Source organism: Opisthocomus hoazin, chromosome 18, assembly GCF_030867145.1.
Source record: "Opisthocomus hoazin isolate bOpiHoa1 chromosome 18, bOpiHoa1.hap1, whole genome shotgun sequence".
Taxonomy (NCBI): domain Eukaryota; kingdom Metazoa; phylum Chordata; class Aves; order Opisthocomiformes; family Opisthocomidae; genus Opisthocomus; species Opisthocomus hoazin.
In genome coordinates, this window is record NC_134431.1 from 8,349,949 (window position 1) to 8,366,766 (window position 16,818).

The window sequence follows — 16,818 nt, forward strand, 5'->3', positions numbered from 1 at the left end:
GCATTCTCTGCGGCCGTCGAGGGGCAAGGCGCCCAGGCCTGGGGGCTCTGCAGCCGCAGCCGCTGCGGGCCCTGCTCGGTGCCCTGCGCCGCTGCAGCCTGTGCCAGCGAGAGCGCTGGAAGTGGGGGTGCACGAAGGGAGCCCCAGCCCGCAGCAAGGCGGCCCCGGCCCTGCCCGGCTTCCCGCTGCCGGCAGCGGCCGCGGCCCCCGTTTCCCCGTCGGGGCGAGGCGGGGAGCGGGCGCGGGGGGCTGCGGGGAGAGGGTGCTGGAGAAGGGGTGCGGCGGGGTCCCTGGGCGGGGGGGTGGCGGCTGCGGGGAGCCGCGGGACTGCGGGGCTGGGAGGTGCGGGGGTGCCGCCCGCAGGGAGCCGCGGTGGGGCCGGGGCTGTGGCGGGCAGGGGCCGGGGGGCCGCGGGTGCGGGCCCGGGGCTGCCCCGGGCGCTCGGGAGCCGCGGCCCCGCCCCCTCCCTCATTAGCGGCGCTCATTAGCGGCGGGCGGGGCGGGTGTGGGGGTGCGGGCAGCGGGCGCGGGGCTGGAGCCCGGGCGGAGCGGAACGGAACGGAACGGAACGGAGCGGCGGGATGGGGCAGCGGCGGGGCACGGCCGTGCTGCTCCTCGGCCTGGGTAAGGCTGCCCGGGCGGGGGTCGGGCTGGGGGGGCCCGGGCGGAGGGCGATGCGATGCGATGCGATGCGGGGTCCCCTCCCCGCTGCCCGGGTGGGTGCCGCGCGTCTCTCCCCGGGGGGTCCTGGCTGCCGGTGCCGAGCCGGCCGTGCCCCCCCTCCCGTCCCCCCGGAGGGCGGTGGGCTCCGTGCCCCGAGGGCTGGGCGCTCACGCCGACCCCCTGGGTGGCTGGCAGGGCACCTGGCCGGGCTGCTGGCAGCGGGCACCGCCTGCGCCGACGTGTACCGAGGCTTCTCGGGCTGCGTCCTCAAGCTGGGGGAGAAGATGGCCACGGCCGAGGAGGCGGACGGCGTCGAGCTGCGGGGCTTGCGCCGAGTCTGCGGGTGAGTGCGGCCCCGGGAGGGCGAGAGCCGCGACGGAGCTGGGGCCCGAGGGGTGCCCGACTCTGCCGCTGCCCTCCTGGGTGCCGCTACTGCGTGCGCTCCCTCCGTCCATCCCTCCATCCATCCCCCTATCCATCCCTCCGTCCGTCCATCCCTCCCTCCATCTGTCTCTATCCTTCATCCGTCTGTCTGCTGCATGGCTCCAGCCGAGTATGCATCCCCGGCCCTGAGCCATAGCTCCAGCCCCCAGGGCTTGTCCCGGGACCCTCTGCGCGCCCGCAGCCGGGGGAGCGGGGCTGGTGGGAGCGGGCCCCCTCTGCCCCCCAGGAAAGGCTCCCCTGGACCCCCAGGCTTCAGGCAGCGACTCGCCTGTGACCGGGCTGTCCCAGGGCCCAGCGCTGCAGGGAGCAGCCTGCACCCGGCCTCTGGCCAGGTCCTGCTGCCCAAACCAAGCCTCCCTCTCCCTCCCTCCCTTGCTGCTGAGACCTTTGGTGCTTCTGGCTGGAACTGGTCCTGCCCTTGGCTTTCGTGAGTGCAGAGCCAGTGCCCGGAGCTGGAGGTGTTGGGAGGATGGGAACTGCAGCCCGAATGCCATCACAGCAAAGGGGTTGGGTACCAGGGGGAGGTGTTGGGTGGCGCTGGGGAAAGCAAAGGTGCAGAAGCAGTGAGGTGGGGGGGACAAGTGCAAGGTGGAAATAAAGTGTTTGTGGAGAGAATTGGAGGAAGCTGTGTGTGCCCAGCAGTGAGCTGTGGGGAGTGGAAAGGAGTTGCAAGGACATGCAGACAGCAATGAAGGGAAAAGCCAGGTGGGTTGGGGTGGTGGCAAGGGGAGGGCTGACTGCCCTGTGGGTCAGGCTTTGCAAGCTGCCAGAAAGCAGCTGGTCCTGGCTGGAGGAAAAGGGTGATGATGTCCCAGCTTTCTGCCAGGAAGCATTTCTGAATTATTGTCCCTTAACTCTCAGCCTTCTGCGCTGCCGTCTGCTTTGCTGGTGCCATGGTCCCCTCTCTGCGAGTGTGGGTGAGGGACGGACGCGGAGCTGGGAGCCGGCGTGGGGCTGGTGGCATCTCTACTGTGTGCGTGGTGCTGCCCCGGAGCCGGCCTGGGCAAGTCGCTTGCCGGGAGCCTGGCTGGCTGAGCAGAGGGAGGCTGTGAAGGGTGAAACACTGGCAATTGCCATCCTGGCTGAAAACAGAACCAGGCAGGTTTCATCCCCCTCTGCCTTCCCGCAGCCATCCTTTGCCCAAAGACAGGGGCCAGGTTTAACCCTCGCCTGGCAGACCTGCCTTCTGTTGCTGCCACAGCTCGGGAGTGAGCGCGGGAGGTTACCTGGGCTGGCAGCAGCTTTTCCCATTATCTGGAGACATTTATTCTGCCACAGTGACTCAGTTTAATGAGCTCCCTCACAGCTGGCGTTCTGACGTAAACCCCAGTAGGAAAACTGAACAGAGCGCTCGGGTCCACGTGTCTGCGCAAGGTGTTTTCTCCAGAACAGGGCACTTGGATAAAACCAAGCTGCTCCTGTCCTGTGTGCGGGGTCCCTGCTCCTCCGGCCGGGCTGCGTCTCCTTCCCAAGGGGTGGCATGCGTGCCTGCTGTCCTGGTGGGACGGGTAAGGTGGCAGAGCACAGCTCCTTCCTCTAGGCAGTTCCCAGCTTGCAGGTAAATTATGGCCTGGATGTGGTGCCCAGCCCCAGCAAACATGGGACTGGACAGCAAACCTGAGGTGGAGGGGAGGGCAGGGGGTGTTCTGGGGTGTGAGTCCCTCGGTGCTGTGGGCTGGCAGAGCTGGGGAGCCCGCTGGAACCTGGGGAGTGCTCCGGACGGCTGGTCCCTGCCTTGCCCTGGCGTTGGGTTCCAAGACCTGCATTGCTCCAGAGAAGCTGCAGTAGAGAAATGCTTTTGCAAAGCTCTCTTCAGGTAAAATAAACTCTCTTTGAAAGGAGTCATGGGGGGGAAGATGAGTGGCAAGCATGGCACAGAGCCTTATCTGTCCCTTGGGGAAGTCTTTGTTTTGGAGGGGAACCACTTCCCGAGGAGAGGATGGCCCGTGGCATTTGCTGAGACTTTCAGGCTGCTGCTGTTTCGTTTGGTGGGTTTGTGCCTGTAAAACAGAGACCCTGCCTGTGAATTCAGCTGTGTCAGGACTTACAGACATGCCAGTGTGCATGCAGCGACCTGCCAGGCTATGGGTGCCCTACCCACCGTGGCACCTACAGCAGCCTTTGGGGAGTCCGACACAGCATCTGACACCCCACTATCCTCAGATACTCAGCAGCCAAAAAGAGATCTGGCAGGGGTGCTCATTCTCGTCCTCCCTGCGGTGGCTGGGGGAACACAGCCCAGTGGTACCTGCTGTCCTGGTCCCTGGGAGCTGGAGCCCACCCCTCACAGCTCGGCTTCACCCCTGTGGGCAGAGAGCTCGCTGGAAACGGCTCAAACCCGGCTTCTTCAGAGCCACTGTGCTCCTTCGCCAGAGGTAAGGAAGGTGCTCAGGGAGGGGATAAAGCCTTGGCAGGCTGGACACCGCTCTGGAGAAAGGCAGCGTGGGGTCACGCTGCGTGGTGCTGGCTCCAGCATGCCAGACCGGTGAGGTGGTGTCCACCATGGCGCTCCTGGGAGAGTCTTCTCGAGGGCTGCGGTTTTCAGCTCTGTTTCTGCTGGGATTTTTCCCTGCCTGGTTCTAGCTCTGGATTGGGGGGGCGGGGGGGGAGAATCCAAGTCCCTGTCCCCAGGGAGGCAGCCAGCCAAGGGGTCTTCAGCGAGCAGCAGGTTCTTTGCCTGTCATCTTGATTTTCCCTGGTGCTCCCCAAGAACTTCTTTCCATTAAACGGCTTCATGGGGCGGGGGAACCGACCTCATGCTACAGGCATGAGCTTTGTGGAGACTCATGGGCAGAGCTGCTGCCAGTGGAAGAGCTGCATGGATGGATAGCGGCTCTTTGGAAAGCTGCTGAGGGGTGGGTTTTTTCTTTTTCAACTTCACCACTCATGCAGGGTAATACCCAGCAGATAAATGGAGATGTGTCTAATGAGAACACAGTGAATATCTCGTCCTGGCCATACCTTAGTTATAAACCTCTGACCATCTGTGGGAGATGTTGTCCTTCCCTTTGTTTTGTGCTTGTATTTTGCCCTTGACTCAGCTTGGAGAAAGCTGTGAACGAAACATACTGGGCCTTTGTGCACAGCCTGTTTCAGATACTCAGGGTGCTTGGTGCCGAAGGGAAACACTTGTTGATGGAAAATAATGGATTTTATTGACTTCCAGAGGAATTTTTAAAAAGTCAAGAAATAATTTCAGTGTGTTTTGATGTTTGGAGTTTTAGCCAAGATGCTCTGGGAGACAACGGAGGAGGTGAATGATCTGGGCAACCTGCACAAAACACAGAGGATGTCGCTGCTCGAAGGGTGGGCTTGGGGCAGCTCTGCAGAGGGGCTGACGGTGCACTGTCTCCCCGGCTGCAGGTACTGGGATGAATTTCACACGTGTGCCCTGACGGTGCTTTGGGAGTGCCAGAGGGAAGCAGCAGCCATCTGGGAGATGCTGAGAAGGGAGTCTCGAAAAATCAAATTTCAAGGCAGCTTGTTCGACCTCTGCAGCCCTGGCATGGCCGAAAGCTTTGCATGGACCCATGTTCCCAACGTTTCCGTCCTCGGCATCCCCCTCGTCATCACTTGGCTGAACTTATAAACTGCGGCTCTGTAAGTATCACACAGAGGTGGTGGCAGCATGTGTCGTGGCATCCTTCTGCTCCATTTTTCCAAACCTTTGAGGAATACACTGTGAGATGCTCAGCGAACACTTGGCTCCATCCTGCGCATGTGAGGTGAGCTTGGCAGCATCTCCTGGGTTTTGCCGTTTCTCTGCAATTTGGAATAACGCCTGTCCCCTTCTGCCTCAAGGCACAGATCTGGCTGACTGCAGGATTTGGGAACCTGGGACAGAGGATTTGGGGGAAAAGCGAGTAATGTGTTGTGAACGCTGGAGTCTTCTATGGCTACTGGAAGGAAACCTGTTTACTTTGTTGACTCTTGCCAGCAGATCAATCCTCCAGATTGTTGATTTGGGCACTGAAAACAAGATGAGCATTTCTACCACTGATATTTGTGAGGTGGAGGGGACAGTGTACATCCTCTCAAAGGAAGAAAGGACTCCTTACTACTCTGTACTGGACTTTTTTTCTTTGAGGACATAGTGAAACCCCTGCTGCAGAGTAATCACAGGTGCATGACCTCTTCTCTTACACACATCTGGATTCCCGAGTAACTCCTGTGTTATGTGTAAATCCCTATTCTAAGGAAACGGAGGGCAAAAATATTTGGGGGGAGAGGCAATGTCAAGCTAGCATGATAAAAAGGATTTAGAGCAACTCTTTTAATTTAAAGCTTTCCCCAAGGTACCTGTAAGCAGCTCTGTGGGTGACAGCGTGTAATTCCAGAGTATTAAAGTTTGTTGTAGAGCCTGCAGCATGGTAGAAGTTGTTTGTCCTGGCTCTTGTTTGCTAGCACAGTCTCTTGTCTCCTTTGCAGCTCAGAGCCTTGTTGGTTTTGCAGCTTCAGTACAAACATGAAAATATTTGCAAACAGAGAAGTGCTTGCAAGTGATTTCTGGCTATGTTAGAAAAACACGACAATATTACTGGGCAGGATAAGGCAGTTCTGTGTGTTTAAGGATGTTAATGAAGCTGTCTGCCCTTCCTGGGTACGCAGGGCCGTGGGAGCCTCGGAGACCCAGCGTGGGTCTGCAGTCTGTTCCTGTGAGTGTCTTGGGGCAGTTCGTTGCTAAGAGGAAGCACAGCGAGTCCTGCTGGGACTTTTCTGCCACTGCCAGTGTGTTCCCCATGCAGTGCTGCTGCTCTGGAATGGGCAAGGAGCTGGTCGTCCTCATGCTCTGACTCAACAGCTGGATGTGGTTGTGAACTCTGTGTTCTAACTATGTGACTTGTTTGTCTTCCAGCAGATCTGCAATTTCCATGTTTAATTAGTGAGGTATTTCAGCCTGACTTACCTAGATACGCCATGCATCACTTTGGCTGCTTTCAGAGATTGTTTGGCCCCTTACTGGGGCACTTGCTTTGTCTTCAGTAGGGGCAGGCAGCTGCTGATGGTGGACAGCCCTGTGCAGAGCTGGGAATGCTCGTGGCTCCTCAGGGCACTGAGAGATGTCGAATGAGGACCTCTCACTCATGCTCTGAGCCCTGCCTGCTGTGGCATGCACCTGCACCAGCTGCAAGTGGACCAGGAGGTTCCGAAATGGTGTCCCTAAACCTGAAAACATGTTTTACAGTGTGAGCAGGGGGTCTGGGGCCCTGCTAGCCCCAGAGATCCCACTGGACAACCTTCTCTTGCAGCAAAAGATCTTTTTACCAACAGTGGTGTTGGGCTTTTTAATGATGGGTCATGCTGTGCTCCTTTGGCATTCACAGGTTCCTCCCACCTTCCCCATCACTGAACGCCCTGCTCCTGCAGCAGCAGGAGGGTATGAATAAATGGAGGCAAATTCCAAGAAGTCGGGGAGGAGCAGCTGGTGTTCAGACAGCACTTGAGCGCGAGGCACCAAGGCTTTCTACAGACAACAGAGCTGTAACGTGCTCGACATCTCCAGCACAAAGCCTGGAGATGAGTAGTGGAAAAAGGGTAAACCAGGGCACTGCAGAAACTGGGCTGAACCACTCGGCTGCTTCAGTTTATCTTCTTATTCTGCTCCAACAGCAGCACATGCTGTTTGACCCTGTTCCCCTCTCCCCCTGTTATCTCTTCTGTCTGTGGCTTGTAGCTGGGGAAAGCTGAAGAAGGTGAGTATCGTGTACAGCCAAGGCTGGAGTCTTTTGGATCCAAATCCTGTACGTGCTCTTTGTTTTGAATGGGTGTTTAATGCCTTTAGGAAAACAAATAAGCACAGCCCCACAAAAACCCACAACCTTTAGCTTCTCTTTGGATTTGACATCTTCCTCTCTGTTAAAATTTTCTACTTTTAAACAGCTTGGGGGAAGGGGAATGTAAAAGTCTCAGCAGAGATCTCCAAGAAGTCGTCTTTTTGCAAAGCCATGGATGCACGTGGCTAGCTGACACTACCACTGTCTCTAAGCAGAGCAGGTGTCAGGGCACATCTTCCCTGGAAGCAAATCCCTCAACTATTGCACACAAAAAACAAAGATTCATTAAGAAACAAAGACCATCTGCCACCACTCTGGTATGGAGCAGCAGAATTTTTTTAAAGCCAAAGGTGCTTCTAAATCTGACTGAAAGCATGTGAGTAAAAATTAGGTCTCACAGTATGAGAGTGATGAGTTTCAGAGGTTCCCTCCTCAATCAGTATTTCATTTTTAGCAGAACTTCTCCTATGACTAAGACAATTACAGTAGATCTCCTTTTTTTTTAATCTTCCAAAAAAAGTAATATACTGATTCAGTCCTCATAGGCAGTCAGCAGACTTTTGGCAAGCATTTTTGATCCTACAGCACACTCCATGCTGGTGCAGTGCAGCCTGCTGGATGTCCCACAGCCTCAGTATTAAATCCACGTTTGTCAAGGATTCTTCTCATGGCCTTGCTCTGAGTTTCTCCATGTACAAAGCTGCACCCAGACTTCACCCCCCCACCCCCTGCTGCAACGGAGGCTGCTGAAGCAGTTACAGCATATCTTGCATTCAGAAAGTAAGAGGGTAAGTGTTCCTTAGTCCAAAGTTTTCGTCTGTTCTTACAGGGGAACAAAAATAACACTACTTCTAATATGGTCTCACAGCAACTCTGGGGTTAGCTGCCCATTCTCCTTTAAGAAATGGGATGAATGTGGCCTTCCCTCCTCAAGCTTCTATTTGCTGTAATTACTGTTCTAGCTCACACTTGCCTTAAGACCACCCCTGAAGAACACAGGAGTTCACACTGCACTTTGGTGTGGTGTTAAGTCTTGAATGAAACCTGCAAACTTTCCCTATGCAAGACTGGGATGTTCTTTCTCAAGAACAGTGACAAAAAGCAAGAGAGGACAAAATGACACCGAAAGAGTCTTAAAATATGACTGACACCAAGCCAGTTTGTCAGCCCCGACGCAGAGTCCAATGGCAGCACAATCGCCACACTTCTCAAGGAGATACTGGCACCTACTGGAAGACCAGTTTATATCAAGGCTGAAGGTGACTGGAAGAAAGGCAAGTATCCTTATATATGAGAAACGAGCAGATTTTGAGAAGGGATGAATTGTCTTGCTGACTGCAGAGCAGAGTTGCAGGGGAAGCCTGAGGAAGTGACCTCTGGGTGGCCCTCCAGCAAGCTTTGGCTCCTGCCCTGAAAAAACTTTGTGTGAACTCTTCCCTCTGAAAGACTGCTGCTGTTCTAAAACTGTCCTTAAAGGGGTTTTGGTCAGCAAGAGGTCCTGGCAAAATCTCAAGAGTATATGAAGTTCTTTCTAAACAAATGTAACCCGCAATCTTCCTCTGCAGCAGACCTGCCAGCATTTCAAACATGAGGATGTTATCCTGCCTCAACTTATAGTATCTGAATACGAGAGCAGGAATTGAACTACAGCTCCCCCAGTAACAAAAGTCAAAAGAGCAGCTTCAAAGAGTTTATCAACTTCTGAGTCTCAAATCATCCCACTACTCTTCAAAAAACTGAATTAGCAAATAATTTATGCAAATTAACCCTTACAAATATTAACACAGAAAGGAAAATTACTGCAGCAAGGTGCTACACAGGAGAAAAATCTGTCTTTAGAACTGGCTTCGCCCCTGTTTGGGCTCGCACAAACTGGCCACCCCTCAGCGGAAACCAGGCAGGAGGCAGGTCTGCTTGCCTGGGCTGTGGGATCTGGAGGAGCCATTGGGCCTTGGCCCCTCAACAGTAAGGTGCTGTCCCTGCCTCCCTGTGGGTGCTGTTTAGTTGAAGCGCCCCTAAATAAAGGCACATTCTGCTCTTTTGAGAAACAAGCAGCAACCTCTCACTTCACTAAACATTGCCTCGACCAGACCAGACCTGCTGCTGGACTTCTGAAGCCTGACAGGTAGACCCAGACAAGTGGGAAGAGCAGCATGGCTGCAGGTCACCTTTGCAGGCTTCCCCAGGACAGCTCTGGCCTGGGGTTGAACATCTGGAGACCCTGGGCTGCTGACACTCCTGAAGTGAGGGTTATGCTGGCTGACTTCCCTAGACAGCACTCACTGATGCCTTCACTTCAGAGCAGAGGTATGAAATGTTAACTGTAGGAAACTGTACATGCCCTAGACAGTGGGTGCCTGACAACCACGTGTTCTTCTCTGGCTGTATCCTTCTGTTGCCATGAGACAGACACTCATAGTATTTCTTGAAGTGCTCAACTTCCCAGGAGAACTGTAACACGTTCACAGCAACATAATATTTTTATTATTATAAAAGGTTTCTTCAGCAAACTGCTGACATCTCTAGGTATTAAACATGGAAACAGCAAACCAACCCATCTAACGTTGTAGGTTATTTAGGGTCTCAGCTGGTGATTCGGGTAAGTACAACTATTTTCTTTCTCCCCATCCATTCACTTCCTTGACTGTTTTCCAACCAAAGCCCAGACAAGTTACAGATCTGAAGCAGCAGCTCCCAGCCCCACTGCTCACTGTGCCAGCTCCTGTGAGAAGAGCTGACCACTGCATTACCCATACAGGGCACTCCCACAGGTATTAAATCCCAGATGCTTCTCACACATCAAGTTTTCCTACCTGGCTTTTAACAGTCTCACAAGTGAAGAGTTTAAGAGCACGCTCGCCATACAGTCATATTAAAAGCTTTGTGTTAACAAAATAAACATCTGCTCCTCCCCTGTTGTCTGCTGTTGTCAGAGGAGATGCTCACCCTCATGCAGTCACCAAGGTCCAAAAAGGAAAAAAAAAAAGTCTCAACAGACCTGCTGTGCTTCTTCAGTGATGATTCTCAGGCATTAGATGCACTTGTGCTGGAAACAATGACATAATGCAGCATGTTGTTGCCAGAGCAAGACTATACATTGGATTTGGGGGCAGAATTGAGTGGAATTTCTCTGAGTTCTATCCTCATGCAGAGGTACTCCCCGATGGCAGCCATCAGTGCAGTGCACACGATGTGCACCAGCCACCACGTCAGGGTCGAGGGAAAGTGCGAGTTATAAATCCAGCAGCCCAGGAGGTGGAAGAAGTGAACGGTGACAGTGAAATCCAGGCATTGCTTTCCTCGGCGGATGAAGTACAGCAAGCCAAGAGCACTGCAAAATAAAGACACAGCTTAATAAACAAACTGCACTGTATCTACGGAAAAGGGGATACAGCAAGAGCTATTAGCAGTTGCCAGTGCCAATTATTTAGCTGCTGTAGAACTTCTTAAAGGTTTTAGAGACAGGTTGTTTATGACCTTGCTCCCAGCTGCTGCAGCAAGACTTAAATGCTTACAGCTTTTTAATCATCTTGACAGCAGGGAAAGGAGCTTTTAGCTTAAAAATTCCTGCCTGGTGCTCTGAACAATCTCCCCCAGTGGCAAAATACATTCTTGTTTATAGATCAGCGTTTGCTGAGATCCGTCAATTCTAACTTTCAGTAAAATCTCTCACAGAAGCAAATCTCATTCCCAGCTGTGAAAATGAGGCAGTGAAGTCAAAATGAGTTATGCAGGTCTAGAAGGTCAGGAGTCAGCAGTTCCCCACTGCCCTCAGCAGAAGCGCTCCGTTAGGCACAGGGCTTCCGGGAGATAGTTTGAGAGAGGCAGCAGGTCACACTGAATTCTCTTAAAGTTTAATGTTAAGAAAGAACAAGACACAGGTAGTGCTCCAGGTAGTCGCCAACTTACCAGGTGAACGCATTGAGGACGAAAGCCATCATGGAGAGCCTCCCCGGTGGGGTTGAGAAGCCTAAAATCTACACGGGACTATTAGTAGGAAACCGCGGCACAAATCACAGCCCACAGCACGTAATCTCCTCCCGTGGCCCAGCCATTGCTCGGCACGGCCCTGCGTGGATTACGATCCATGAGAAGAGCCTGAGCAGTTAGGGCAGTCCGTGCAGGAGGTCTGTCTCTGCCTGGGGGTACCTACGGACAAGGGGGCAGCTCTGTTTCTGCGCTGAGGGGGAACCACTGAACCAGAGTGTGCGGCGTGTGCGTCTCCAACTGGGGTTACCTGTGGGGGGGGGGGGGGGGGGGATGTCTTTATACTGGGGGTACCCATACAGGGTGCCTGTCTCCATAGCGGGGGGCGACAGTTACACAGCCAGGCGCTGCCCCTGCACGGGAGGTACCACCCATTCGAAGGGAGGGGTCTGCCTCCATACCGGGGGCACTACACAGACCGCGGGTCCGTCTGGATATTGGGGGGGTGCCTGCCTCTACACCGGGGTGCTACCTGCGGCGGAGGGCCGTCTCCGGTACCGGGGAGCGGGGTTTGTCTCCCCCGGAGCAGCCCCCGAGCAAGGCCCCCCCCCCCCCAGGGGCCTGGGCCTACGGCGGCCCGGGCGGGCCCGCGCCCTCACCTCGTCGCTGAAGACCTGGTGGAGGGAGGGACGGGTCCTGCCCAGGGCGCCAAGGAGAGCGAGCCAGAGCCCGAGCGAGCTGTAGTAGGCGGCCTGCAGCAGCACCATCTGCGCCACAATCAGCGCCGGGTCCCACACGTAGCTGCGGAACTGCGCCGCCATCGCCCCCCCTCCCCATCCCGCCACCGCGCGCCGGAAGTGGCCGGCCGCCGCCGCGCCGCAGCGCCCCCTAGCGCGGCGGAGGGCTCGACGCTGCCTCCCGGCACGGCTGGGTTGACCCGCTGACCCCGACCCTCCCGGTCGCCCTCTGTCGCGACATGGCAGGCGGCGGGCTAGGCCCCGCGGCCGGGGGTCGCCGAGGCGGGGGGTGCCACCGCCTCCCGCCCCCGCCGCGAAGCAGGTAAGGCCCGGGTCGGCCCCGGGAGGCGGAGCGGCCCTGCCCCGCGCGCTCGGGCCCTGGAGCACAGGCCGGGCCCGGGGCTGGGGAGGGGTCTGGAGAACCGGTCCTGTGGGGAGCGGCTGAGGGAGCTGGGGCTGTTCCGTCTGGAGAAGGGGAGGCTGAGGGGGGACCTTATCGCTCTCTACAGCTCCCTGACAGGAGGGTGTAGTGAGGGGGGGGGTTGGTCTCTTCTCCCAGGTAACCAGCGACAGGACGAGAGGCAGTGGCCTCAAGTTGTGTCAGGGAAGGCTCAGATTGGATATTGGGAAAGGTTTCTTTACTGAAAGAGTGGTCAGGCATTGGAACAGGGTGGAGTCCCCATCCCTGGAGGTGTTCAAAAATTGTGTGGATGTGGCACTTGCGGACATGGTTTAGCAGGCACGGTGGTGATGGGGTGATGGTTGGACTTGGTGATCTTGGAGGTCTTTTCCAACCTTAATGATTGTATGATTCTGTTTCAGCAGATTCCCCCGTTTGGCTGAGCAGCCCTTGCCAAAGAGGCACAGCTACCGAACATGGGGCAGATTGTTGTCCTGGGATATTTACTTTCATCTCTAGGCTGATTCCCCGGGGCGCCGGGGCTGTGGTCACTGCCCAGAGGTACACATTTAGCTCTGGGCCGTAGGGCACCGAGGTGTTGTTACGAGTCCTGGCATGCCCTGGCAGCACCTTGCCGTTACAGGGCAGGTCATGCATAGGGCTGGGCTGCTTTGGGGAGGTTTCTTCCCAGCGTGTGGTGGTTTCTTCTTTTTGTGCCTCATGAAATGGCCAGGTGCCAGAGCCCCTACTGCTCAGCTGTGTCCCCTGTGTTGTCTGCTCTTGGCTGCCGGAGCTCATTTAGTGGCCTCAATAAGCTGTCCTGCTTGCTTGGCTTTGGATGTGAGAACTGTCACTAACTGAATACTGAAATCTGCAAGGCTGCGTGGGACGATGGAGTGTTTTGGGATAAGTCCTCCGCTGGAAAAAGGAGAGGAGGCACCCCCAGCTGCTGCGGTGGACGGGGGAGTTGCCACAGAGCTCTTGTCACCTAGAAAAGAGAGGAGGAGGACGGAAGGGGAACCCAGCTTTTATGGGAGGTGGTGGACTCACATCAGTCATGGGTGTGGAATATTTCTGGCTATGGGAAGTCAGATTATGATCTCTGACATTCTCTCGTGACGTTTTTTCCATGTCCCCATATGGGAAGTTCCCTGTTCAGCTTTGCTGTGTGTTTTCCCTTCCTCGTTCTGTGGACGTCACTGCGCTGAGGCGGGTTTGACACATTTTCCTCCCTGTCCCCGGACCTGCCGCTCCTAGAAAGGATTGTGCAAGGCAGAGGCGGTGGAGGTGGGCCAGAGCTGCCGAGCTCCGACTTGGGCCTTCAGAGAATTTATCTCTGCAGAAGCTTACCAGCCTTAACCAGTGCAGAAATGAACATGGGGAAATCCCAGCCCTAGTAGGGCTGTCTGCTGCCAGCACATTGCTGAGCAAAAATTGCAAGACTCAACACTTCCTCTGTTAACTCTTGGTAGAAATTGGTTTCCTTTCTTGAAATCTGGCGTGCTTGGCTCTCTGAGACATGCAAGCCACTGCTTAGATATTAATTTTCACTTCCCTCTTTCATTTTCGAGCTTTATAGGACTGATTTTCCTTTGCCAGCAAAAATTTTGGTTGTTTAGTCATAGCCAACTAAAATTCCAAGCTAGTGTAAGGACTAGGTAGGACTGTTGGTATAATTGCTGGCTGTCTTTTCACGGCCAACGTCATCAGCATCAATATTTCTGATGTATCCAGTAGTCCCTGGGATCACAAGATACGAGCTGGTGTTCTGGGAGGCGCTGACTTCCATCCCTTCCAAATTTGAGAGTCCTCCCTGCTTGGTTGTTGCCCCGTAGTTGAAGGCATTGGCACTGCAGCGGTCACATCAGAGGTGTGATTTGAGGCTCCCTCTTGCCTTGGGCGGGCAGCGTGCCAGTACGGACACACTGGAGAGCTGTGGCACAGAGACATTTGTGCTGTGAGTCAGCTACGGCCTGGTTCGTGGGTTCATTTCCTGGCTGCCTTCACGATGGCGTTTCACATGGTCACGTCTGCTCAGCTGTGCTCTTGAATTCGGCTCCCCCTCCTCTCCAGGCTGCTCTAGCGAAGGGGCCAGGTCCTTCTCCTGGAGGAGAGGGTGTTCTCCCCACGGGGAGCCTCGCCCCACACCCCTGCTCGTGGGAAGAGTTTGAAGTGAACCTGGGGAGCAGATGTTTCGGGGGAAATACGTGGCATTTTCAACTTTGCCTTTTCTTCCTGTTTAGTTCCTACGAAAGTCAGAGACAGCTGTGGAGGAAAGATGTGCAAAGGGGAAAAGGATGTTGAAACACAGAGATTACGCTTTCTAGGGTGCCATAGTAGGTGCTGCTTGCCTGGCTTCTGGTTAGAATGTCCTTCTTTAACCAGCTGACTGTTTTGTGCGTGACACCTCTGTGTCATGAAGAGCAGCAGGTGGAAGAAGAAGTGACGGTATGCCCAGGACATAGCAGATGCCCTGAGAATGTACCCAGATCACATGTAACTGTCGCGGTCACTTCTTTATCAGAGGCTTGGAAAAAGAACGCCCTCTTTAGCGAGGGATTCTTTCCGTAAGAAATGGCTGTGTAGAATGGTATTGTTTTTCCTACTCAGGAATCACTGCCTAAACCAGGAAGCTGTTTGTTTGTTTGGGTGAGCCATATTTTACCAGCTGGTGTACAGAGGGCAGTGCTATCTGAGCGGACCTTTGCTAGGGTTTGTTTCCCTCTTGTCAGGCAGGTAGGATTTGTGCTAAGGTGACCTTTTCTAAAGGGACGGTAAAGATGCTAAGATAATGCCAAGTTATTCTGGAAATGTACTAAGTAGCTCAAAATGAGAGTTTTCAGGCACTTCTCTCCCTCTACTCACGCAGTGTGCAGGTGTGTTTCTCCACAGAGCTCAGTATGCTGAATGGACTTTGGGACTTGAGATTTTTTTAAAACTCTGCTTAAGGTTTCTTAGTGCTTAGTTGCTCGTTTTAAAATCTGCCTGCAGGGACTGTGCTGTGCTTGGCTGAAGAGTCCGTTTTCCTGGCCAGTGCAGTTAGCGTTTGTGATCTCGAGCTGTCTAGAAGGGCTCTGCTGGTGGCCTTCTCAAGATTAGCTAGACATTTCTTTGTGTCATGTAAAAATGTGATTTTCCTCACCCTTCAAGTGCATTGTATTTGTACGCTCCATTCCACTTGCATCGTGTTTGTGCCGTGTATTAGGAACTGGCAGGCGTTTATTTTTATTTTCAATGCAAGAGTTAGGTAACTGTTCACTGGTGAGCACTGGGTTGGGAACAATGGTGGCCAGCCCATGTTGTTTCTCTGCCAACTGTGATTTTTCAATGGAGAAGGGAACTGACACACCTTGAATGTGAGAATTCATTGCCCAGAACAAATGTGTGGCTCAGCGTGTGTTTTATTTTTCTTCTGCTTCTCTCACTTGTAGTGAGGTTTCAGGAAAGTACATTTCAGTTGCGCATTTTTTCTCTCTGGGCCCATTTGTCCTGGCGCTCTCGGTGGATGTGATATACCCACAATTTTTCTGCATTGTTCCAGAGTGAGGAGAATATCAGCATTTTGAGAGGGGGCATTTCAAGGACAAAATGAAGCAGGCTATTTTATGTCATGGGTTTACAGAACCGTATTATGATTTTTGTGGCTACATTTCCTCTCCTGTGAATTCCCTTGAGATACAGTCGCAGAAGGTTAGTGTGTGGGTGAGGGAGGTGGATCTACACAATCCCTTTGAAAGTATCATTAGTAAAGTTAAGTAAATTTGTTCTCAAGGTTGGAATATACCTTAGGGTCGAGTTTATTTTTCTCTTCTGTTTCCTGAAGCCCAAGTTTTCTATCAGTTTGCTTGAAGGATTGTGTGTGCAGGTGTGACTTTGATGGACAATGTGCATGGTCCCTGGGCCAGGTAGGCAGACTGGCTCCTCTCCACTCTATCAAAGCAGAACTTCCCCAGGAGGGAAAATGGTGTCCTGTGCCATGCAAGGGGACTTTTTGATGGAGGGGAGGTGCTGAGGGGTATGACAGCCAGGAGGAGTACGGTGTAGTGTGCTTGTTTCAAGAGGAAGTCAACAGGCAAGTTCACACTGTTTGTAGCCACAATACAGACAGCTGGTTTTGAAAGCGCCTTTGTGGTGGCTGCTTTACCTGGAAAGAGGTGTAGGGGTGTCGTGGCCACAGAAATACAGCTGCTGTTTAGAGGGTTAGGGAGGAGTGGGGTGCTTATGGCCACCTTGCGCTGCTGAGGGTGTCTCCTGGCTGGCAGATGTTGTCCTGGTATGGACCTGTCTTTGCACATTCGACCCAGCCCACGTGCTCTTGTTCTGCTCCATCTTCTGCTGCCCGTCTCTGCTGGGTGTCCACTGGAGCTGGGCTCCCCAGCTGCACCAGGAGTGGCTTTCATCAGCCTCTCTGTGTGATGAAGCGAGGGTGGTGAGGAAGGGTAGTAACCCAGCCCGCAGTGCAGAGCCCTCCGTTGCGTCCTTGGTGGCCTTGGATGCTGAGGTGAACTAGAGGGTTGGTGATACATCTCTGTCTTGAGCACAGAGGGTCATGTGCTACTGGAAACTCCACTACAGCCTCTTCCAGGCTGGTTCCTGCCCTTGCCTGGATGTATGCTGTCTTCAGGTCTTATTTTATTTTTTTAAACTGGGAGCAGAGCTCCATGTCACTTCATATTATGCCAGCTGGCTCCACAGCCAGTTCAGCACGGTGCTGCCAGGAGATTCTCTTGCCAGCAGTCATGTAGGCACAATCCTAACAAACGTTGAAGAGACCTCTTGACATCAGCTCGCACCCTCTGTACCTATTTATTCCCAAAGGAACAGGCAGTAGGGAAGGCTGCTTCACCCTAAGGATCTTTTTGGTTTGAGGGTT

The 16,818-nt window shown here is 54.1% G+C and overlaps 2 protein-coding genes across 2 annotated transcripts; one reads left to right on the forward strand and one right to left on the reverse strand.

Annotated features, from left to right (window-relative positions):
• The first annotated feature begins 581 nt into the window (after positions 1 to 581).
• LOC142363548 (neuritin-like) lies at positions 582 to 5,471 on the forward strand. The gene is made up of 3 exons (XM_075438733.1): positions 582 to 624; positions 859 to 1,006; positions 4,471 to 5,471. Exons 1-3 carry the CDS (start codon positions 582 to 584, stop codon positions 4,694 to 4,696), a joined length of 417 nt encoding a protein of 138 aa, XP_075294848.1. The 3' UTR covers positions 4,697 to 5,471.
• Positions 5,472 to 9,342: 3,871 nt separating this feature from the next.
• Positions 9,343 to 11,644, reverse strand: SYS1 (SYS1 golgi trafficking protein). Its single transcript, XM_075438331.1, has 3 exons — positions 11,468 to 11,644; positions 10,791 to 10,858; positions 9,343 to 10,212 (listed from the first exon to the last, which is right to left on the reverse strand). The coding sequence occupies exons 1-3, from the start codon at positions 11,627 to 11,629 to the stop codon at positions 9,972 to 9,974; spliced, it is 471 nt and encodes a 156-aa protein (XP_075294446.1). The 5' UTR covers positions 11,630 to 11,644; the 3' UTR covers positions 9,343 to 9,971.
• Between the last annotated feature and the right edge of the window lie 5,174 nt (positions 11,645 to 16,818).

Bases quoted from the DNA above. Each gene is read 5' to 3' on its own strand.
- LOC142363548 (XM_075438733.1), top strand. From the start codon at position 582: ATGGGGCAGCGGCGGGGCACGGCCGTGCTGCTCCTCGGCCTGG. The intron at 625-858 runs GTAAGGCTGCCC...GGTGGCTGGCAG, and splicing joins CGTGCTGCTCCTCGGCCTGG to GGCACCTGGCCGGGCTGCTG. The intron at 1,007-4,470 runs GTGAGTGCGGCC...CCCCGGCTGCAG, and splicing joins GGCTTGCGCCGAGTCTGCGG to GTACTGGGATGAATTTCACA.
- SYS1 (XM_075438331.1), bottom strand. From the start codon at position 11,629: ATGGCGGCGCAGTTCCGCAGCTACGTGTGGGACCCGGCGCTGATTGTG. The intron at 10,859-11,467 runs GTGAGGGCGCGG...AGTCCCGTGTAG, and splicing joins ACCAGGTCTTCAGCGACGAG to ATTTTAGGCTTCTCAACCCC. The intron at 10,213-10,790 runs GTAAGTTGGCGA...TTTATTTTGCAG, and splicing joins GTCCTCAATGCGTTCACCTG to TGCTCTTGGCTTGCTGTACT.